Source organism: Aythya marila (genome assembly GCF_965140915.1).
Source record: "Aythya marila genome assembly, chromosome: 4".
NCBI lineage: Eukaryota > Metazoa > Chordata > Aves > Anseriformes > Anatidae > Aythya > Aythya marila.
Genome location: NC_139045.1, coordinates 36,532,738 through 36,554,207, shown reverse-complemented (window position 1 = coordinate 36,554,207; position 21,470 = coordinate 36,532,738). Strand labels below are relative to the sequence as shown.

Sequence of the window (21,470 nt, the reverse complement as noted above, 5' to 3'; positions counted from 1 at the left end):
TGTTTTGTTTTTTAAATACTAAAATTGTACAATTATATTTTGACTTGGGTAAGTATTATTAAACAGTATTATTCAACTAACCAGATAGTTAACCATGCTATTTTTCAAAAAAGATACACTTTGATGTTAGAATGTGGCAGCAGGAGTTAAAGTAGCTCTTCCACTTCAACAGTGATTCTAACATGAAAAAGACATTCTAGTCATAACATTTTAACTGTACAGCTTAGGGAAAGCTAACAGCAGTACAAAGTACAAGAATTTCTCTGTACAATGGTATAGCACTTAAAGGTTTTTGTCTTCTGTCTTATCACACCAATTGAAACTCCCTTTTAGAAAACGATTCCTGTTCCCCTCCACATACCTCATCATCAGAGCTCATACAACTTCCAGAAATATTTTTTTCCAAGTATATTTTTGAAGTTGTTTGCTGCAGAAAATCTGAGATCCTCTGTACAAGAAAGTCTCGGTCTTTCAGGTTGGCAAACAGGAATGTCATTCTGTTTTTAGTGCTGATTGATAACGGGCTGGGCAACACACTGGAGCTGTCTGCTTTTTCCACTATTGTCACCTAGGAAGAAACAGTTAGCTACAGCTTAAGATTTTTAAGCAAGTTGCTTGGTTTAAGAAACTAAGTACAATAAACTCTTGTCCCTTCCTCTCCTATATCAACTGAGCATGAACATTCCTCTACTGGGAAGCAGGGTATGGATTCAACTGCTGACAAATCTGAGGATGAAGACTGTCATCCCCATACAACTGGCTTCTACACATTCTCCAGCAAAACTCCTTTGCACTGCTTAGTCTATTTTCCTCAGGCTTTGTTTTCAAAGTAAACTTACTTGCTTACTTTTAATTGCTAACATATGTGAATATATATGTATTTTTTTTTTTAAGTAACACTCCTGTTCTACTATGTTATAGCTGCATACTCTAATAACAACTGTTACTGCAACTCCATTTTCATGACACATAGAAACCTGCAACTAAGGGAACTCACATAGAAACCTGCAACGAAGGGAAACTAACCCCATACCTTTCCTTACAAAGGAAGGCATCCAATCTGTGACGTGAAGGTTCCTGTTTGACCTTCAGTTGTTAGCGGTCTGGTCGCTAATCTAAGTGAACTCCAGCCTGTAAATAGTACTCACATTGCAATCTACCAAATACAGGGCACAAGTTCCCTGAACGTTTAGTAAAGCGTTTACACCAAGAAATCTCAGGGAAGAATCATACACTATGAACAAATTCTGTAACAGCTGTGTGTTCTAAGCATTACCAATTATTAGCCTTAAAAACAAATTAATCCAGTTTGTGCAGTTCATACTTTGAAGAAAACAAGGCATAATTCAAAGCACTTTTAACTTCTATGGCTTTAAACAATTTCCCAGGCAACAATAACTGTCTTACTGCCTTTGGAATAGAAGAGGGCACATTTCGGCTTACCCGAAGTATCTTTTCTTCTGACTTTTTTTTTTTTAATTTAAAGTAGGGATCAATGGTGAGACATTAGTGGGGTAATATTCACATTTCTCTAGCTAAAAGGATAAGATAACTGTTTTTCACACATTTCCTGTGAAGATATAATTTAAAGACCTCAATGAAAAGCTCAGGTCCTAAATCACTTTTCTGTCCTGTCAACTTCCATTTATTTTTCTCTTAACTGCAAATACGTTAGTTCTTCATGGACTTTAAGGACCTTCACCAACAGCACAATTAGCTAAAGAGTGTTCCTATGCTGTTTTTCTATTTCACTTTAAAACTGTTTGAGCATAATCGGCACAAAAAGAAGAATTTAAAGAGGCATGGGACAAGCATTATGGCAAGCATGCTCTGCTATAACGAGAGCTGAAAACTGCTTATTGCCTATTCAAGTAGAGACACACAAGTATCTGAAGTGCTGATCTTGGAGCCTGCACGTACTCACGTACTAGGAGCAGTGAATAGTGCAGGCAGCTGCTGAAAAATCTTTTCCAATCATAATTTCTTAATCAATGCTTTGTTATTGCCTCATCTGTCAAAACATCTCCAGGATGTTCCAGAACACTGGAATTAGGGTCTGAACCAATGCTTTAATTAAATAGAAAGCTCCCCTTATAACTATTAACGGTACTGCTCTGTTGTTCCAATGGCTGGCATTATTCTGCGCGTTACCATTCTCCTTGCTGGTGCTGAGACTTTACCCGTTCAGAAGAAAAACACTTATTCCTTCAATTATTTATTAAAGCTTTGAACCCCATGCTACTGCAGCTGTGATTATCAAAAATAGCATGATTATCAAAAATAGTTCTTGAATTTGTATCCAGGGAAAGAGGTCCAGTTAAATGCAGACCTTATTCCCCTTCTCTAACACTCAAAGGACTGTTGCTCCCTTGGAATTCCAGACAAATAGCACAATCATAACTAAGTGTCTCCCCTCAAGTAACCAAGGTCACTGCAACACACCTTGGAGAAGCTGTACTTCAAGGTTTCCAAACAAATACTATTTGTTTTTACTCCTAATGACATATGGAAAAAAAGTGTTTTAAATATGCCATGGTTCTTCAGATAAACTGAACTGTCCTCGTTTACATGAGCTCTGCAATTATTCCCACGACTTTACGCATTTTTCCATCAAACCACAAAGCAAATCAATCATACAAAATCTCCCCAGTACATCTCATTTTGTTGCCTCAAACTTTAATTATTTTTACTGAACACGTATTTTAAGCAAACAATTTTTAAAAGGGCAGCACAAAAGCATTTCTTAAATGCTGGCAAATATTTTCCATATACAGGAAGAAATGACTGCAAGTTTGTCTGCATGAAGAGACAATACAATTCATTAGTATTATAAGTCTTTACATCTGACAGAAGCAAATTTTATCTGATCGATTCTTTAATAGAAGTTCCACTCATCTATCTAGGAAGTCTTATCGTCCCTCTCTACGAGACACAAAAAATATACCATAGAAACATAAATAACAAATGATGTGAGAGAAAGAAGTATGGGGAAAAAAACTAGGATGAAATTTCCAATACAGTATTGCTTTATTTTTTGCCTTATCAGTCTACATATACAAGTATTTACCTCTCGAAGAGGGATAATAAGGCTGCACAAGTTCTCTTCTTTACTAGTAAAGCAAATGTAGTTTGTAGAAACAAACATCTGACCCAAAATATGCATTTTGTTGAATGGAGTCCACAGAGTACAGTCTGTATGTCCATCTAATTTCTCATCTTTGGGAAGTCGAAACAATGCACGGTATCTCTCACTCTTTGCTCTGGCATCAAGATCCCTAAAAAAAACAACCACACACAACAAAAAACACACCACAAAAAGCTGCCTTCTGTTTTAAGGCAGCTGTACATAATACATCTTAAGGTGTATTTTTATACAAGCCATTGCAAGTTACCTACAACATACAAGTCGGTTAAACACTGAGCATACAATACATGGTAGAAATTGTTTGTAAAGGATGTATAATCTCCCCTGCTGGAAGATTTTAAGACTACATGAAAAAAATATCTGCCACAAATGACTTGGATACAATGACCCTGAATTCTCTGAGGGAACAGACCAGGTGATTTTTTGGCGTTTGGTCCTATTTTCTGCAAGTGCACACAGTGAATCCAGCAATAGGATGCAAGGCAATGGCCTTAAGTTGCGCCAGGGGAGGTTTAGACCGGATATCAGTAAGAATTTATTCATGGAAAGGCAGGTTATGAATTGGAACGGGCTGCCCTGGTAGACCGGAGTTGCCATCCATGGAGGTATTTAGGAGACTTGTGGATGTGCTGTTTAGGGAAATGATCTAGCAGTAGATTTGGAGTGTTAGGTGTATGGTTAGACTTGATGTTCTTAAGAGTCTTTTCCAACCTAAATGATTTTACAATTATAAAAAAAAATTCAAGAGATCACATAATATTATGCAAAAAAAAAAATGTTTCTTTGATGTGGATTTATGAACACAATGGAATCCTTAGGGCTAGAGTCTGTTACTAATTTCAAGATTTAGTCATGCTAATGCAATCAGTGCAGAACACTGAACAGCAATGGGTCTGTACTACAAAACATTAGACAAACCAAAGTGATCAAATGCATGTCAGATATCACCAAGTAATGAGAACTATTGACAAAATCTGACTACAGCCTGTTATATGCTGATCATGTTAGTGAACCATACAATGAAAAAATTAACAAGAAACTATTAAATTGCAGTATGATATCCATAGAAAGAAGTAGATTCCAGACTATATTTCATGCCCTAGAAATTCATTTCATTGCTTGTAGCTTGACTACTTTAAGTAAGTTCTAGATGGAATTCATCATCTAGAGTAATTTTTTAATTGCAGTTATAGGGCCAAGTATGAATGTTAGGCATGTTTCTTAAAGAAGCCTTACAACAGGTAGCTAATGCAGCCAGTGTCAAGAGATGCATAAAAGCTTCTGAACAAGCGAGAATGTGACTCAAATGTGTCTCATTTTGCATATTTGCATATTTTTCTGTTCCTACTTCAACAAGAGACTAATTAATGACACCTAAATACTTCCTCACCTTTTGTCATCACCTAGAATCAATCATTTCTTTTTTGGAATAACACTATGTAGCAACAACATTAGAAAACTTCTAAACAAAATGTTGTAAGTAAAAGGAATAAGAAGAAGGAAATTACTAAGAGCCAGTGCTACCTACCGTTTCAGTGCAGATACTTTTTTGGGGGATTTCTTTTTTAGCTTGGGTAATGACCTGTCTTGTTCAAACCCTTCATTGTCCAAAAGTTGTCGCATAGCAATATTGGCAAGCTGTTCCATTAGTTTAAATGTCTCATTGATATTAAGGAATACTGAGAAAAAGTGTTCACTGGACCTTGTGCTCACTTTGATCATATCGGGGAAGAGCAAAGTAGCATTCTTCTCAAGTTGAGTAATATCAACCCAGCGGATAACTAACTTTGCTGAACAGAAGCAAACAAAAAAGACTCAGTGAAAAAAATAATATATTCAAAAGCATTTATCTTCCATTTTCTATAAAATGGATTCAACTCAAATTTTATTGCATCTTAAAAAGCTGGGAGGACAGCACAAATAGGCACAGCTTGTATAAACAAACTATGATCACCTGACACACAGTACATAAGAGTTTAAATGCCATTTAGTCCTGTACAGAATATCACACATAAGCACTACAAAGCTAGCTGGGCTAACATAACTTATCACTGTTACAGTACTTGCTCATGCTCTGATATCCTCTTTCCTAAGAAAGCAAGGAAATGTAGTCTGAACACATCAGACAGGCTTCTCACTACTCCACAATACAATTAACTGTTTCACAGTTTGTTTATCACTTACAAAAGTATTTTGTAAAAGCCCTAATTTAATCAAAATATTGCATCCCACTTCATTAAAAAAATCAAGGACAAGAATCATGAAAGAGTTTGTGTATATAAGATCAGTCTGTTCAAGGATGATAGATTTAATATTGCCAATGTCTAGGCATTTAGTCAGACTTTCCTACTACACAGACTGCTCAAGCAAATGCTGCCCAATGTTGTTTCATAGGTATTTGTCTTTTATAGTATTGCACAGATGTCATACTCAATATGTTTGGGAGAGAATTAGGTTTTTATTTCATGTCACAGCGTACAACCACAAGCATTTAGGAATCCTTCTAACAATACTACAACAATCAGGATACAACGCAGTATTAAAAAAAGTTCAAACCTCTGTGCAAGAAGCTAAGTATTTCCCCTATGTGCACCTCCAATTTGTCAAAACACTGGCTGAAGTTTAAAAGATTTGTACAGTTTATCACCTGGATCCTCTAGTGTTTTATTTTTATACATCAAAATATTTCAAACATTACAGCAATGACATCCCAAGTGGGTCAACAAGCTAACAGCAACAAACTACAGAAGACTTCCTAACAATTCTTAGATGCACAGACATTTCACTGCAAAACTTACCTTCTCTTCCCATGAGGAAAGAATAAAAGCAAAGGTGATTAATGCTGAGATACACCCAGCCCTGACGGGGCACTTTCCCCTTCCAGTAACTGCAGGAGTAGTAGTTCACTAGTTTCTCCTCTTCTGGCATCCCAAATAGCTTGTGAAACTTCACTATGGCTTCCTTAAATTTTTCTGTATCATCATCCTCCTTGATGCCATTGATTTTGTTGTACTCAGCAATGATGCCCTAGAAGGTAGCGAAAAGACGTACATAGCACGTTAGGTGCTATAGGGTACCAGATATCCTTATTACCATCGCTGTCAGGGGCAAAAGCCACAAGAGTTAACTGTGATGTCAAAGTATTTCACTTATCCTTCTGCCTATATAGTTATTTACCTTATTCAAGGCTGTCTTCTGATTACCTTGCTTCCCACCATGCCTATGCCAGAAGTAATCAAACATCAACCACTTAGCTGCTTTACTAGAATCCTGTTTAAAATTAACAAATTTATCTCTAATCCTAACTACTCTTCAAAGCACCTGTGATTTGTCAACTTTTCCCCTTTCACATAAACATGTTCCTTGAAGAGATGGGGATAGGATTTCACTAGATTTTTTTTTTTCTAAAAAGACGGAAAAAAGAATCTGTTTTAAAAGTTATTTGATATTTTTCCTCATGAATAATCCCCTTTAGGATCTTGAGCAGAAGAAAGTAGAAGAAAAGAAATATTAGATTAGGATAACCATCAGGATGGAAAACCATTCACACTTCTAGGTGCAGAAGATCTTAATCAAATCTGAAGTGGCAGCAGTCCAGTGAAAACGACTACAGTTGTTTCTGTGCTATATATTGAAGTTCTGCTCTACTCACTTATTTTCCTTTTTTTTTTTTTTTTTAATTGCCCTCTATGTTAGAGATAAAAAGAAAAGATACTGCTTGCCTTCAAATAGGTCCATTTACATGGAAAGTGTAATACAAGACAGCAAACCATCATTCATTTGTTGGACAAATTTTTAATGTTCTATAAAGTATGAAAATATTCTACAAGTCTAAAAAGTAACAATTTCCTAAAAGGATTACATTTCACAAATGACTTCTAGCATAAGTTGTTTCCATGAGTATCTATAGTCCTCATACCTGATCAAGTAGTAAAACAAACTACCAACTATGGAATTCTTAAAACAGTTGACCTACTACCTGAAATTATAAAAGAGGAATTTAACAAGGCCAATGCTTAAAAATACACAAAAATTAAGTACAGTGATTTTACTTACAATCAATCTTTTACCAAACTACTTATTTTTATGCAGTTCTTAGTGTGAATGAAGTACGTTTATCAGCATAGCTATTTTCTCTCCTATAAGGAGGAAAAGATATACTGGTAAATCCAAAACAATCAACATCTCCCAACACTACCACAAATGCCAATGCTAAGGGATTTAACTGCACAGAAGAGAAGGTATTACACAATACACACACATAAAAAGAAGTCAAAGCTTTGCAATGAAAGTTACTCAGAAAACTTAAGACAGAAACAACAGTGAGATTAATTTTTATAATGCTTTCATGCTCACAGCCCTGTACATAATATTGTTTTTATTGTACTGCTGTAGTAATGTGCACTAATGCCAATTTCCTTTATACTTACTAACATGTTGCTATTTGGAATCTGGTTTAGCTTTCAAAAATATGGAGCAGCCTTGGAAATACTAAGCCAAATTTCTTTAGAACTTGTAATAGTCTTCCGTCCACAATCACATCTATCATTAGCAATATTTACAATAATATAGCTACCTGTATTTTTCCTCTGACAAATGTATTTATGTCATTCTCATTTTCAAAGATAGAAAGAGTTTGCAACAAATTCTGTTCAAGCCATTCCCAGTGTTCAGTGATTTCCTTCCTTGAGCAACCTGTATATAAAACAAACAAACAAAAAATCACAAAATAAGAAATCAATGTCTATGTTCTCTTAATAAATAAATAAATGGCTTAAATAAAACTTGCCAGTAACTACAGTTGCCATGTAACAGATGCTGTATCCTTGGAAATTACAAAATTCTCCCCTATGGTCCTCTAACTTCATAGTAAGTAGATGGCAATCTTCAAGATATTCTGACAAGCACAAACTGCCTATGTGAGTATCATGACCAAGAAAATCCTAAATTTAGAATTCCAAACATAGTAACGACACTGTGCTGCGCAGCATCACACTGAAGAGTTGGCAAAGGTATTACTCACATCTATTGGGAACTGACAAAAAACAACTGTTGTGTATTCTACATTTGGTTCTTAATTCCTCAACACTACATACGAATACAAACTACAAACCAATGATGAAATTACAACAGCAATGCTCAAAAGGACCGTTTTTCTATTATTTTTCCATTCTAAGTCTGTTATGATGGCTCTTCCTCAAAAGAAGGGTGCTGAAAGAACTCCAAGAAAGCTATTTCTTTTTAGGGATGGGAGGATTGTCAGAGGTAGCTTATTTTTCATGGTGAAAGAATAAACTAAACTTCATTTTTTCTCAGCAAACCAAAAGGGGCCAAATGAGATCTCTTTGATGCTGAGGAAGCAATATATATGTAGTCTGTAAAGGAGTTCTGAACAAGAATGAAAAAGCTTCTGGCATGAGCTAGAACTAACACATGCCAATTTTTACTTCTTTTTTTTTTTTTTTTTCCTTGAGATGTGATTTTAATAAATATAACTTCCATTTTGTCTTTGTTCTCAACAACTTGCAGAATAAAGTTGTTGGTGCTCTTCAGTATCTCTCTGTGACCATCCCAGATTAAAAATAAATTCGGGCACTCAAAAAAAAAGACTCCACCAAAAAAGAAGTTTGAGGTAATTGTGTCAAAATAGGGACTTCTAAGTATTTTCAGAAAAACAAACATTACATGTTTTTATCAAGTTTCGTATATAGATGTGAACACGTCAATCCAACTAGGAAATCAGATCAATACCTCATCAGTTCTGTTCAATCACAGTCTCAGTTCATTTTACTCAGAACTAGGAAGTAAATGTATCTGCGTGCTAACTAACACCTACAGAATGCAGGAAAGCATAGCTGTTCACATGCAACAACCATTAGAAAGTGGTGACACTACAACTAGCTGTTGCTGATAAACTCTCCAACTTAACTACAGGCACAAATCGTCCATACTGGTGCTATACTATCTTAACATAAACGTTTCCACTGTTCATAGAAGAATTCAATGTAATCCTCTTGAATACACAAACAAGTATTTTCCATGTTGCTCAGCAACAAGTAATAAAGAAAAAAATAGTGTTTCTATGGAATACAGTCAGAGGACAAGTCCAGAGGAGGACCACAAAGGTGATCAAGAGGCTGGAACACCTCTCCTATGAGGACAGGTTGAGGGAGCTGGGGTTGTTCAGCCTGCAGATGAGAAGGCTCTGGGGAGACCTTATAGCAGCCTTTCCCATACCTAAAGGGGGCCCACAGGAAAGCAGGAGAGAGACTCTTTGTCAGGGAGTATAGTGACAAGGAGTAATGGTTTTAAACTAAAAGAAGCCTGATTTAGATTAGATATTCAGAAGAAATTCTTCACTCAGAGGGTGGTGAGGCACTGGAACAGGTTGCCCAGAGAACCTGTGGATGCCCCGTCCCTGGAGGTGTTCAAGGCCAGGCTGGATGGGGCTTTGGGCAGCCTGGTCTGGTGGGAGGTGTCCCTGCCCACGGCAGGGGGTTGGAGCTGGGTGGGCTTTAAGCTCCCTTCAATCCAAACCATTCTGTGATTGAACAGCTATGGTTAGCATCCTGAACCTGTAACCTCCTATCTCATTGTCCGCACTTCTCATCTCCATTCCGATTTTTGTCTCCATAACTCTCCCAGACAGTTTCATCTACAGCAGATTATGCAAGCAAGCAAAAAATCAAGATATGATACAGAAAATTTCTAGCCAAGTTCTCCTCACAGTCTAGATCCTTTTCCTTGCTTTATTTACTAAGGATTAAAGAAATATTTTCACTGCAGTATTTTAAACTCTAGGTCTATTAACTCTGCTACTGGCAAGCCTTTGCCCATCTTAACACGTTAGAAGCATTCAATATTTTACCATTATTGGCCTTTCAGGTAAATCAAGCAATACCTCCAAATCTGAGGGAAAGAAACAAAAAAAAAAAAGAAAACAAACATTCAACAGTTAAACCACTTTGGAATAGAGCCCTTCAAAGATAAGATGTGAAGGTACAGAGGGGACATGACTGTGTTCGGGACTGAGAAGGAAATTAATGTGTCATGTCCAGTCTTCTCTCCCAAGTACATACTTACCTGAAATGCTTATTAGTCAACCTGAACTGCTGCAATTTACAGAAGGCACTACAAGAAAAACTGTAACACTTCAGGGAGCCTAAAATTGTTCTTGCCAGTAACAGCAGGTTCAGGAATGGAATGGCAGAAAACTCAATTTGTGCAGAGCGGGAGGAGAAAACATCTAAAGCTCAATATACAGAGACAATACACACACACACACATATGTGTATTATGTATATATATATACACTCTAAAACTTGTAACTCTTTGTTAACCAGAACACATGGGCTTTTCTCAAAACCCTTCCCAATGCATATAATGCAGTTTCAAGATTGGTGCTTTACAATAATCCATGTTCTGTTTTCCACATATGAAATATGGATTTAGAAACTTGTATGGAAATTCACATAAAATTCCACTACCATGAAAAACCTACAGCAATGATTCTACACCTGAAACACACAAAGCCAAAGTAAGGATGACTAATTTTACAGTTGGAATAGGAACTGAAAAACTTGTTTGTTTTCAAACAGGGTATACGTACATACCATCACCCTTTCCCTGAAATTAAGGGCTAGCAGATTGGGGATGGGAACATAGCACAGAAGGGCTATTAAAATATACAAGGCTGATCATGTACAATGTTTTGAACTTCTAGACTGTTACAAAATTTGTGTGTCTTAAATTGTTCTTGCAAAGACATCAATAACATCTTTCATATTATCTTTCCAGTCTAGTTCAATAGACAGAACTATAACCTGTAGCAGACACGTTCAACATCACACTGCACTGGAGAAGTGCTGTAAACAAGCCCACTTACAGAGCTACAAAGCCTCAGATCTAACCAGCTAGCATTCTCATACAGCCTATAATAGAGAGAGTTAATACCAAAGCAAATTCCTATTCCTACACAAAATGAACAAATCTAGGTTCCAAACATCACTTTAAGTCACTTCGGAGCAAACAAAACCCCTTGGATTACTTTTCCCCCAGAAGAGTCTTGTACAGAACAAGATCAAATGTCATGCGGCGTGAATGAACCAGGAAGCAATCACATTTGTTCCAGTCATTCTGTACAGCTACTCACTGAAGGCAGAGATTATTGCTTTGTGGAAGGCATAGGAGAATAGGACAAATCTCCGTAAAAATAAGAGATTACAAGTATCAAGTAAATGGCAGTCTACCCCTAGGGAGCAGGGAGGGACAGCTATACAATGTAGGACAAATCACTCACATAGGTAAATGCAGCAAAATCCCTTCATGCCCTGTATAATGGTAACAACCCTTGATCAGTTCAGAAGGAATTGCTGTAGTTGTGAGTTCATAAAATAATCACAGTGCAGAGCCTTAGGCAACGCTGGGCCGCTCAGCTTCAAGGCTGCAGAGATAAATGATTTGCTCTGTAAAATTTTACCTCCCATTAAGAGTCACGCTATTCCCTTCAGGGGATAAGCCTGAGCTACTGCACTCTTACAAAAATACAAAACAAAAATAATCACAGAATCACAGAATTTCTAGGTTGGAAGAGACCTCACGGTCATCGAGTCCAACCTCCAACCTAACGCTAACAGCCCTCCACTAAACCATTTCCCTAAGCTCTACATCTAAACGTCTTTTGAAGACTTCCAGGGATGGTGACTCCACCACTTCCCTGGGCAGCCTGTTCCAATGTCTAACAACCCTCTCGGTAAAGAAGTTCTTCCTAACATCTAACCTAAAACTCCCCTGGCTCAACTTAAGCCCATTCCCCCTCGTCCCATCACCAGGCACGTGGGAGAACAGGCCAACCCCCACCTCGCTACAGCCTCCCTTGAGGTACCTATAAAGAGCGATAAGATCACCCCTGAGCCTCCTCTTCTCCAGGCTGAACAAGCCCAGCTCCCTCAGCCGCTCCTCGCAGGACTTGTTCTCCAGGCCCCTCACCAGCTTTGTCGCCCTTCTCTGCACCCGCTCAAGCACCTCCATGTCCTTCTTGTAGCGAGGGGCCCAAAACTGAACACAGTACTCGAGGTGCGGCCTCACCAGAGCCGAGTACAGGGGGACGATCACCTCCCTAGCCCTGCTGGTCACACTGTTCCTGATACAAGCCAGGATGCCGTTGGCCTTCTTGGCCACCTGAGCACACTGCTGGCTCATATTCAGCCGACTATCCACCATCACTCCCAGGTCCTTCTCTGCCTGGCAGCTTTCCAACCATTCCTCTCCCAGCCTGTAGCTCTGCTTGGGGTTATTGCGCCCCAGGTGCAGGACCCGGCACTTGGCCTTGTTGAACTTCATGCAGTTGACCTCAGCCCATCGGTGCAGCCTATCCAGATCCTCCTGCAGAGCTTTCCTACCCTCAAGCAGATCGACACACGCACCTAACTTGGTGTCATCTGCGAACTTACTGAGGGTGCACTCGATGCCCTCGTCCAGATCATCGATGAAGATATTAAAGAGGACCAGCCCCAGCACCGAGCCCTGGGGGACGCCACTAGTGACTGGCCTCCAACTGGACTTGGCTCCATTCACCACGACTCTTTGGGCCCGGCTATCCAGCCAGTTTCTAACCCAACGAAGCGTGCGCCAGTCCAAGCCAAGAGCAGCCAGTTTCTTGAGGAGAATGCTGTGGGAGACGGTGTCAAAAGCCTTGCTGAAGTCAAGGTAGACCACATCCACAGCCTTTCCCTCATCCACCCAGCGCGTCACTTTGTCATAGAAGGAGATCAGGTTCGTCAGGCATGACCTGCCTTTCATAAAGCCATGCTGACTGGGCCTGATCGCCTGCTTCCCCTGCAAGTGCTGCATGATGACTCTCAGGAGGATCTGCTCCATGAGCTTTCCTGGCACTGAGGTCAAACTGACAGGCCTGTAGTTTCCCGGGTCTGCCCTCCGGCCCTTCTTGTAGATGGGCGTCACATTTGCTAGCCGCCAGTCGATTGGGACCTCCCCCGATAGCCAGGACTGCTGATAAATGATGGATAGTGGCTTGGCCAGCTCCTCTGCCAGTTCCCTCAGTACCCTTGGGTGGATCCCATCCGGCCCCATCGACTTGTGCACATCTAAGTGCCGTAGCAGGTCACCAACCAGTTCTTCATGGATAATGAGGGCCACATCCTGCTCCCCATCCCCTTCCACCAGCTCAGGGTACTGAGTATCCAGAGAACAACCGGTATTGCCGCTAAAGACTGAGGCAAAGAAGGCATTGAGCACCTCCGCCTTTTCCTCATCTCTTGTAACTAAGTTTCCCCCCGCATCCAGTAAAGGATGGAGATTCTCCTTAGTCCTCCTTTTTGTGTTGATGTATTTATAGAAACGTTTTTTGTTATCTTTAACAGCAGTAGCCAGATTGAGCTCCAGATGAGCTTTGGCCTTCCTAATTTTGTCCCTGCACAGCCTCGCTACTTCTTTAAAGTCCTCCTTAGTGGCCTGCCCACTTTTCCAAAGATTATAAACCCTCTTTTCCCTCCTAAGATCAAGCCACAATTCTCTGTTGAGCCAGGCCGGTCTTCTTCCCCGCCAGCTCGTCTTTGGGCACGTGGGGACAGACCGTTCCTGCGCCATTAAGACTTCCCTCTTGAAGAGCGCCCAGCCTTCCTGGACTCCTCTGCCCTTCAGAACCACCTCCCAAGGGACTCCACCAACCAGTGTCCTGAGCAGCTCAAAGTCAGCCCTCCGAAAGTCCAATACAGCGGTTTTACTGGTCCCCTTCCTGGCCTCGCCAAGAATAGTGAACTCCACCATTGCGTGGTCACTCTGCCCAAGACAGCTCCCGACGATCACGTCCTCCACCAGTCCTTCTCTGTTTGTGAAGAGAAGGTCTAGTGGGGCACCACCCCTGGTAGGTTCACTAACCAGCTGCGTCAGGAAGCTATCTTCCACGCTCTCCAGAAACCTCCTAGACTGCTTTCTCAGGGCTGTGTTGTGCTTCCAGGATACGTCAGGGAAGTTGAAGTCCCCCACGAGTACAAGAGCTGATGATTTTGCAACCTCTGTCAGCTGCCTGTAGAATTCCTCATCCGTCTCCTCATCCTGGTTCGGCGGTCTATAGCAGACCCTGACCAGGACACTAGCCTTGTTGTCCCTGCCGATCCTAACCCAAAGGGACTCGACCTTGTCATTCCCAACCTCGAGTTCTACAACCTCGAAAGACTCTCTAATATAGAGAGCCACACCACCACCCCTTCTATGCTGCCTGTCCCTTCTATAGAGCTTATAGCCAGGCATTGCAGCACTCCAGTCATGAGACTGGTCCCACCACGTCTCCGTGATGGCAACCAAGTCGTAGCCTGCCTGCCGCACGATGGCTTCCAGCTCCTCCTGTTTGTTACCCATGCTGCGTGCATTGGTGTAGATGCACTTCAGCTGGGCCATTGCCTTATCCTCCGGCCTTGCCATTGTTCCCCCTGGCACAGCCCCAACAATCCTAGCCTCAGCCCCATCCCCCTTCCTACCTAGTTTAATGAAGCCAATCACCCAGCCTGATATTATAAGGTTAAAAATTCAAGAAACTGTCCACAAAAAATGGAAACAGATATATTAACTAATTGGTTAGCAATTTCAGTTAGGGTTCAGATTCAAAATTGAAGGGCATGTTTATTAAAAACAGCTTAAATGTTAACTGAGTACCATATTTCTACATTCAAAACTGCAAGATCTGTCACAGAAAAGGAACGAAAATCCCTCACAGTTCAGTAGTGGCATAAGTTTCTACACATATGGTATATTTGTTTATTTTGGGGCCACAACTCATCCACCTTCCATTTTGAGCCCCTTGTAACCTGAGGACGCACACTGTTGATAAAAAATAATTATCTGTAGGTGTCATGCAACAAAATATGCGAACATGCTTAAAAAAATGGTCTACTTCCAAAAATCTCAAAAATTAATTTTTGAATATGCGCATGGTACGAACACCTTTGAAGAAAGGCTCCTTAGAGAGCTTTGTGACACATTATTTTCTTTGGAGGGGAGCCTGCAAACAGCGACAAAGTTGGTGCCCTTAGTTGTTCCCTTTCAAGGTTCTGGGACAGAGGTGCTTACTCATGGCTGTGCACTGATACTCTGGTGAAAGGAAGATGAAAACTCACATACATCTGTAACTAGCTCTGCTTGTGCACAAATAGTGTAAATAGACTTACTGGCAAGCACTTTTCACAGAATCACAGAATCACAGAATTTCTAGGTTGGAAGAGACCTCAAGGTCATCGAGTCCAACCTCCAACCTAACGCTAACAGCCCTCCACTAAACCATATCCCTAAGCTCTACATCTAAACGTCTTTTGAAGACTTCCAAGGATGGTGACTCCACCACTTCCCTGGGCAGCCTGTTCCAATGCCTCACAACCCTTTCAGTGAAGAAGTTCTTCCTAACATCTAGCCTAAAACTCCCCTGGCTCAACTTAAACCCATTCCCCCTCGTCCTGTCACCAGGCACGTGGGAGAACAGGCCAACCCCCACCTCGCTACAGCCTCCCTTGAGGTACCTAAAAAGAGCGATAAGGTCGCCCCTGAGCCTCCTCTTCTCCAGGCTGAACAAGCCCAGCTCCCTCAGCCGCTCCTCGTAGGACTTGTTCTCCAGGCCCCTCACCAGCTTCGTCGCCCTTCTCTGCACCCGCTCAAGCACCTCGATGTCCTTCTTGTAGCGAGGGGCCCAAAACTGAACACAGTACTCGAGGTGCGGCCTCACCAGAGCTGAGTACAGGGGGACGATCACCTCCCTAGCCCTGCTGGTCACGCTGTTCCTAATACAAGCCAGGATGCCGTTGGCCTTCTTGGCCACCTGAGCACACTGCTGGCTCATATTCAGCCGACTGTCCACCATCACTCCCAGGTCCTTCTCTGCCTGGCAGCTTTCCAACCATTCCTCTCCCAGCCTGTAGCTCTGCTTGGGGTTATTGCGCCCCAGGTGCAGGACCCGGCACTTGGCCTTGTTAAACTTCATGCAGTTAAGTTAAGTAAGTTTTACCCTTCTTTCTCATGACTGAGATCCAAGGAAAGCTGAACTGCAATGTCTCATCAATTACAGTCACAGCAAAGTAACTGACAGTACAAAGCAAACAGTTAAATGAAGATTCAGAAACAACCTTCATAATAGACTATTTCATTAATATCTGCTTTTACTATTAGCTGCCATTAAAGGCAAATTACTTTATACAAATTAAAATCATCACGGGGTTGATACTTGTAGGCGTAAAGGGAAAAACATCTGTTTAAATTGATGCCCTCTGTCAGGTCTTACACTATTGAAAGTTTCAAGAAATAATTGTGTTAAGACAAGCTATTCAAAAATTTCTTATTGGATACAGAATACGACACAGCTGTGATACCACCTTTGTCAGATACACGAGTCTCATGCTTCCAAGAGCAGACTCTGCTTTGATCTGCTATCATTTTTAGATCTATGGCAAAGCTTCACCCATTCCTCTTCTTCCTTTCCCAAGAGAGAGGGTTTGTCTGGAGGAACAGTCACACAGAGTATGTCCATGTCACATTTTACTGAGATAATAGGCACAAAGGAGAGGGCAGTGTAAGGCCAGAACTCTACAGCCTCATTAACCAGTATTTTGAATGTCAGGCAGCACCGGGGATGCTAGGAGCTGACAGTCTATTAAAGAAATGACAGGCATGTGTGCATTCCTCAACTGTCCTCTTTCTCCATTTTCTTTCAAATGAACAGTTTGGGCTGCTGCCTAGAATACTGTTTGAAACTTCAGAAATACAGGTGTTGCATTCAAAAATTTTCATTTTCTAAGACTGACAAAGCAATAATATCAAACTGAGAGATCTGACCTTACAGGTTTAGCGAATCAGGGCTAAAAAAAACCTTGACTTTCTGTATTCAGCTTCAGGCACTATTTTTATAGCTGGCAGCCAGAAGCAGAGACTAACCACAGGCTACTTCACACTACTTGCAATACGTACCTGACCCCAGAAATAAGCATTTAGTATTTACAGGGTCTTATGTACACAAACATCCTAGTTTATGAAAACCACAACTTCGTTGATTTACCAACTATGATAATGACAGAAGAAATGGTCTTAAGGTTAGATATGTCAAAGTTTGAGCCCCAACTACCAAAAACTCTTATAGAGTTTTTGCATCCTTCTAAGAATATACACTTCTGTATTTAACTGTAATCTAGCTACTGCCTGGTTGAAATTAAATACATAGCTAGAAGGACAACACTGTCTGAACTAACTGTCCAGAAGGTGAGCATCCCTGGGATCTAGACAGTATTTAACCTGTAGGAGGCTGCGATCCAGGAAATGCCATCCCCATATTCAGCATTCAGGTGAGAGCTGGGTTTTTACTACCTTCCTAGTTTCCGTTTCAAGGGAAGCCAGGTGCCCAGCTAATTTGGGGGCCATAGCCCAGGCACTCCTCCTATTGTACATTTTAGAGGCACCCACCACCCAGGAACGCCGCACTTCAGAAGTGCTGCAGGACTAAGCCATGGGCATGGAGGAGGCACGGACACTAGACTGCTTCCCCAAGAAAATATTTGGGAGACGAAGGGTGGGAAATAACAAGAGAACTCTCCATGCTCCATTACCATTTCTGTTTTTACTTAGTCAGTGTCAAGCATAACAAATACACACATGCTGGCAATCCAGGTCTGAATATTAGACACTCTGGAACTTCTTAATTTAACCACTAGAGCAGGTTTTCATCCTGACCTATTTCTTTGTCCTAAACTGACTGTGCACAGCAGGCAGGATGCTCTGTTAGTTATGTGGCACAGTACCCAGGAAGAATGAAAATCCACATGTCACTGTGTTTGTCCTTACCACAGGCAATAGTCCAATAGACCAGGGAGTCTGGTGCTTGATAGAGGATTCGATACGGTGCCACTCTGGCGCTGGAGTCCAACACGACATCAAGAGTACCCACAAGGAGACCTACAGAAAGGGAAATTATCATAAATACACAGCGATAAATCTTCTAAGACCCCAAAGGAAGGGGCTTCACATGCTCCTAACACCTTGATCCACCATTCACAACTAAAGGCAAACCTATGTATTCATCCCCACACTTGTTCCCTTGCATTCTAAAGAAGAGTGACTTAGAGAAAACATCTTCAGTTTCAACAAGATTTCATCTTCTAAACATACATCAATCCTAGTATGATGGCAGACAAATTGAAGCAAAGAAGATATCTGTTTTATAAAACTGTATTTAAAAGTTATTTAGGTCTTTTCTGCTTCTTATACTTACGGAGCCTTGGAGGGGGAAAAAAAAAAAGGAAAAGAAAAACCCAGATAATACACCCTAGAAGAGTTTTCTAGCTGACATCTGAATTTTGAAAACTAAGACTTCCAGCAAAGATAATTATGCTATTTAATGGTCTGCTTTTTTTTAGGGTAGAAAGGATCAAAATGCCTAACAGTCAAGCTGGTTTTCAGCTGAAAGGATACTGATGAAAAACAAAGCCATACTGTTTTCCCAAAGTAGCTTTGAAAATTCTTTGCTAGTAAGGGGCAATCAACAGTTGCATACCAAGAGCTACCAATAACTCCTGACAATATTTCTGCAAATTCTAAATGGTATTTTAATAAGAAATCACATACAAAACGTAATTTTAACCCCATCAAAACCCTCTCCATCAAAACCCACCAGATGCCTTATTTATTCTTGAAAGATGCAAAAGATTTCTCCCTTTTCACCTCCACACAGAATTTTCATCTTTCCTGCAGAGATGTGGGTAGTAAATTCTCAGCAAATTCACATCTTAAGAACAGATGGATGAACTTTAAAAGATTTTTTTCTGCAAGTATTTATTAGGGCAGAAAATATTTTAAATAGCTGAAATAAAATTATTTTGGTATGTGCAGTTTAAAACATTGATGCTAAAATCCTCTTTTCATTTCAACTGTTTTCATCTCTTCCCATTATAGTTACTAGTTCCCCATTCTGTACTGTCATGACTGGAATAGAAGACTGCTTCCCTAGCTATTCTTCTTTCAGTTTTGTTTTATGCATTATAAAGATATAAAAGCACTACCCATTTTCCATTTTAGCAAATCCAAAAAATTAGAACTGCAACTGACATTTGGAAATACCCCACCTATCACTGACCTTGGATTCCCCCATTTTATGTTTTTTATTTGTTTAGGAAAACAAACCTTATCCATTGATCTTCAGAGGCCAGATCAAATATAACCTATTCCTGCTCGATGCACTGATACTCACCATGCTTTAATTCACAAATTCTGTAATAATGAGATACAAGCCTGGACACGCTATCGGTCATTAGCAAGCAATACTAGAAAGTTGTGTGCTTGTTACAGGATATGAATACAACACATTAATATAAAATATCCCAGTGTTCATTAGTCAAGCTAGCTTTAGTTGTTACTACTGCATCTCTCATGTCTTTTGATTACTGGTGTACGCTGACAAGCTGCCTTTGATCAATCTGCCACCAGCCCTCCTTGTTGCATCTTGACTCCTTTCAAACTCAGCAGACTGAAGCAGGTTAAAAACATTCCTTTCACCTTCCAGCTTTTTGCAATTTGTTGTTACATTCACCCTCTCCATTCAGCCTTCACAGACATAGTGTGGCTCTGCTTCAAAAAGCATACACACGTGCATACACACTTTCAACTACAAGCAAATGTCTCAAATGCTTAAAGCTACTCGTGAGCTTAACAGCATTTCGCAACTGGATCGCAGACCAAGCCAAACACTACACTGAATGTATCCACCGGGTTTGCTGTAAACTCATGGCAGGGCTCGTGCCAAAGATTCTTCATGCTTTGCAGCTCCACGTGTCTACTGACAGTACTGAACACACAAAAAGCCTGATGCAGCCTCTACATAAAGTCATCTGCTGACCAAATGTAATCTTCTGAGGTACGGATACAGTGTTAAGTCACTCTGATCTTTAAAAATATGCTTGTTTCTTTCCTTGTACTGTATTTCCAAGCATGTTGGTCTGAGGGTAGCCCTACTGACTGATTCCATCACTAGATCTCTAGGGGTGCTGCAGCTGTAAAAACTTGGATACAAAGCTGAGGTTAGAGCTAGAATAAACCTGACTTGCGCACTGACACCAAGTTAAAAGAAGTGCCCCATCCTATCTCCTCCTCCCTCATTCCTGGAGACAGAAGGACAGGAACACTCCCCTGCCCCACCAAGCAGAAACAACGTGAGATAGAGCTACATATTCAGGAAAGGTGGAGAGAGCCATACAAACAAAAATAGGACTAGGCAGCACTGAAACAGAGAGATGTTATACATGGAACAAGAGGGGAAAAAAAAAAGATGCAATATGGAAGAGTTGCCCAGTCCCTTTTCAGGAATAGAAACAGGCTGTAGAAATATCCCTGAAGTACAGTTAAAGGAAGGAAATTCACTGAATTCCAAAAGACCCCATGGAAAATTCAAAGTCTAGCTTACCAAGTCAACTGCAACAGAGTTTATCAGTAATATCTTACTTGTATAATGAAATAGTTGTTTTGAAAGATGATACATGTGATACTTCAAAACAATTTATGCATTCTTATATATTAAAGTCAATTAATATTTATTGTTGTCATTATACAATTATCCCTGATTGTTATCCTTCAGGAACTGTCCCACTTTGCACTGGAGGTCAGGTTTTTGTTTGTTTTCAAGGCAGACACATGACACAACCAAACTGAAAGAAACAGCAGTTCAAATAATCAGAGGAATTTCTACTTGAAATGATCACCACTATAATAAAAAGAATATGAATTTATTTTAATATTGCTCAGTAACTCCCCATACAGAAAGAACCTTTTGAAATAGGATTAATAACTGAAAGTTCACATAAAAATGAAACAAGCAACAAAGAATCATATTCTTTAGATTAGACTGGTCTTTGGGCATGAGCCAGTGAATTATGCAGGCATCACATCATGTGACTACACTGATTGCAAGGTTTTTCCCCATGGTTTCATCAGGTTTCTGACTACAGTGAGGTAAGGGAAGGAATTTCCAACGTAATAACATTGAACCTGCAAGCCCTTGTTCAAGGGAGCAGTTTCATGGGCAATGATCTAAAGCACATGTTGAAGTCGGTGGGATTAGCGCCTGACTGACTGGTGACAGCCCCGACCCTGAAGGCACTCCAGCACAAGTAACCTTATATCGAGCAATGGTCCCATCACACACGCCACATTTCTAGAGTAGCTATACCTAGGCATGGGGCAGAAGGGGGAAGAAAGGGGAGAGAGAATGTCCTCATTTTGTTTGAGAGAACTTTTTGAATAAAATCAGCTTTGTCTTTTGCATACTTGTACTCTCCACAAAAGA

The 21,470-nt window shown here is 40.5% G+C and overlaps 1 protein-coding gene across 2 annotated transcripts in view; it reads right to left on the bottom strand.

The window, feature by feature from the left end:
• TBC1D9 (TBC1 domain family member 9) overlaps window positions 1–21,470 on the bottom strand; it is a 65,775-nt gene that overhangs the window by 29,296 nt on the left and 15,009 nt on the right. For both annotated transcript variants that reach the window (XM_082760261.1, XM_082760262.1), the window contains exons 2-7: window positions 17,981–18,091; window positions 7,722–7,840; window positions 5,944–6,172; window positions 4,674–4,935; window positions 3,068–3,275; window positions 362–568 (exon numbers count right to left, since the gene is read on the bottom strand). In XM_082760261.1, coding sequence (XP_082616387.1) covers window positions 362–568; window positions 3,068–3,275; window positions 4,674–4,935; window positions 5,944–6,172; window positions 7,722–7,840; window positions 17,981–18,091 — 1,136 coding nt within the window. The remainder of the gene's footprint in view (window positions 1–361; window positions 569–3,067; window positions 3,276–4,673; window positions 4,936–5,943; window positions 6,173–7,721; window positions 7,841–17,980; window positions 18,092–21,470) is intronic.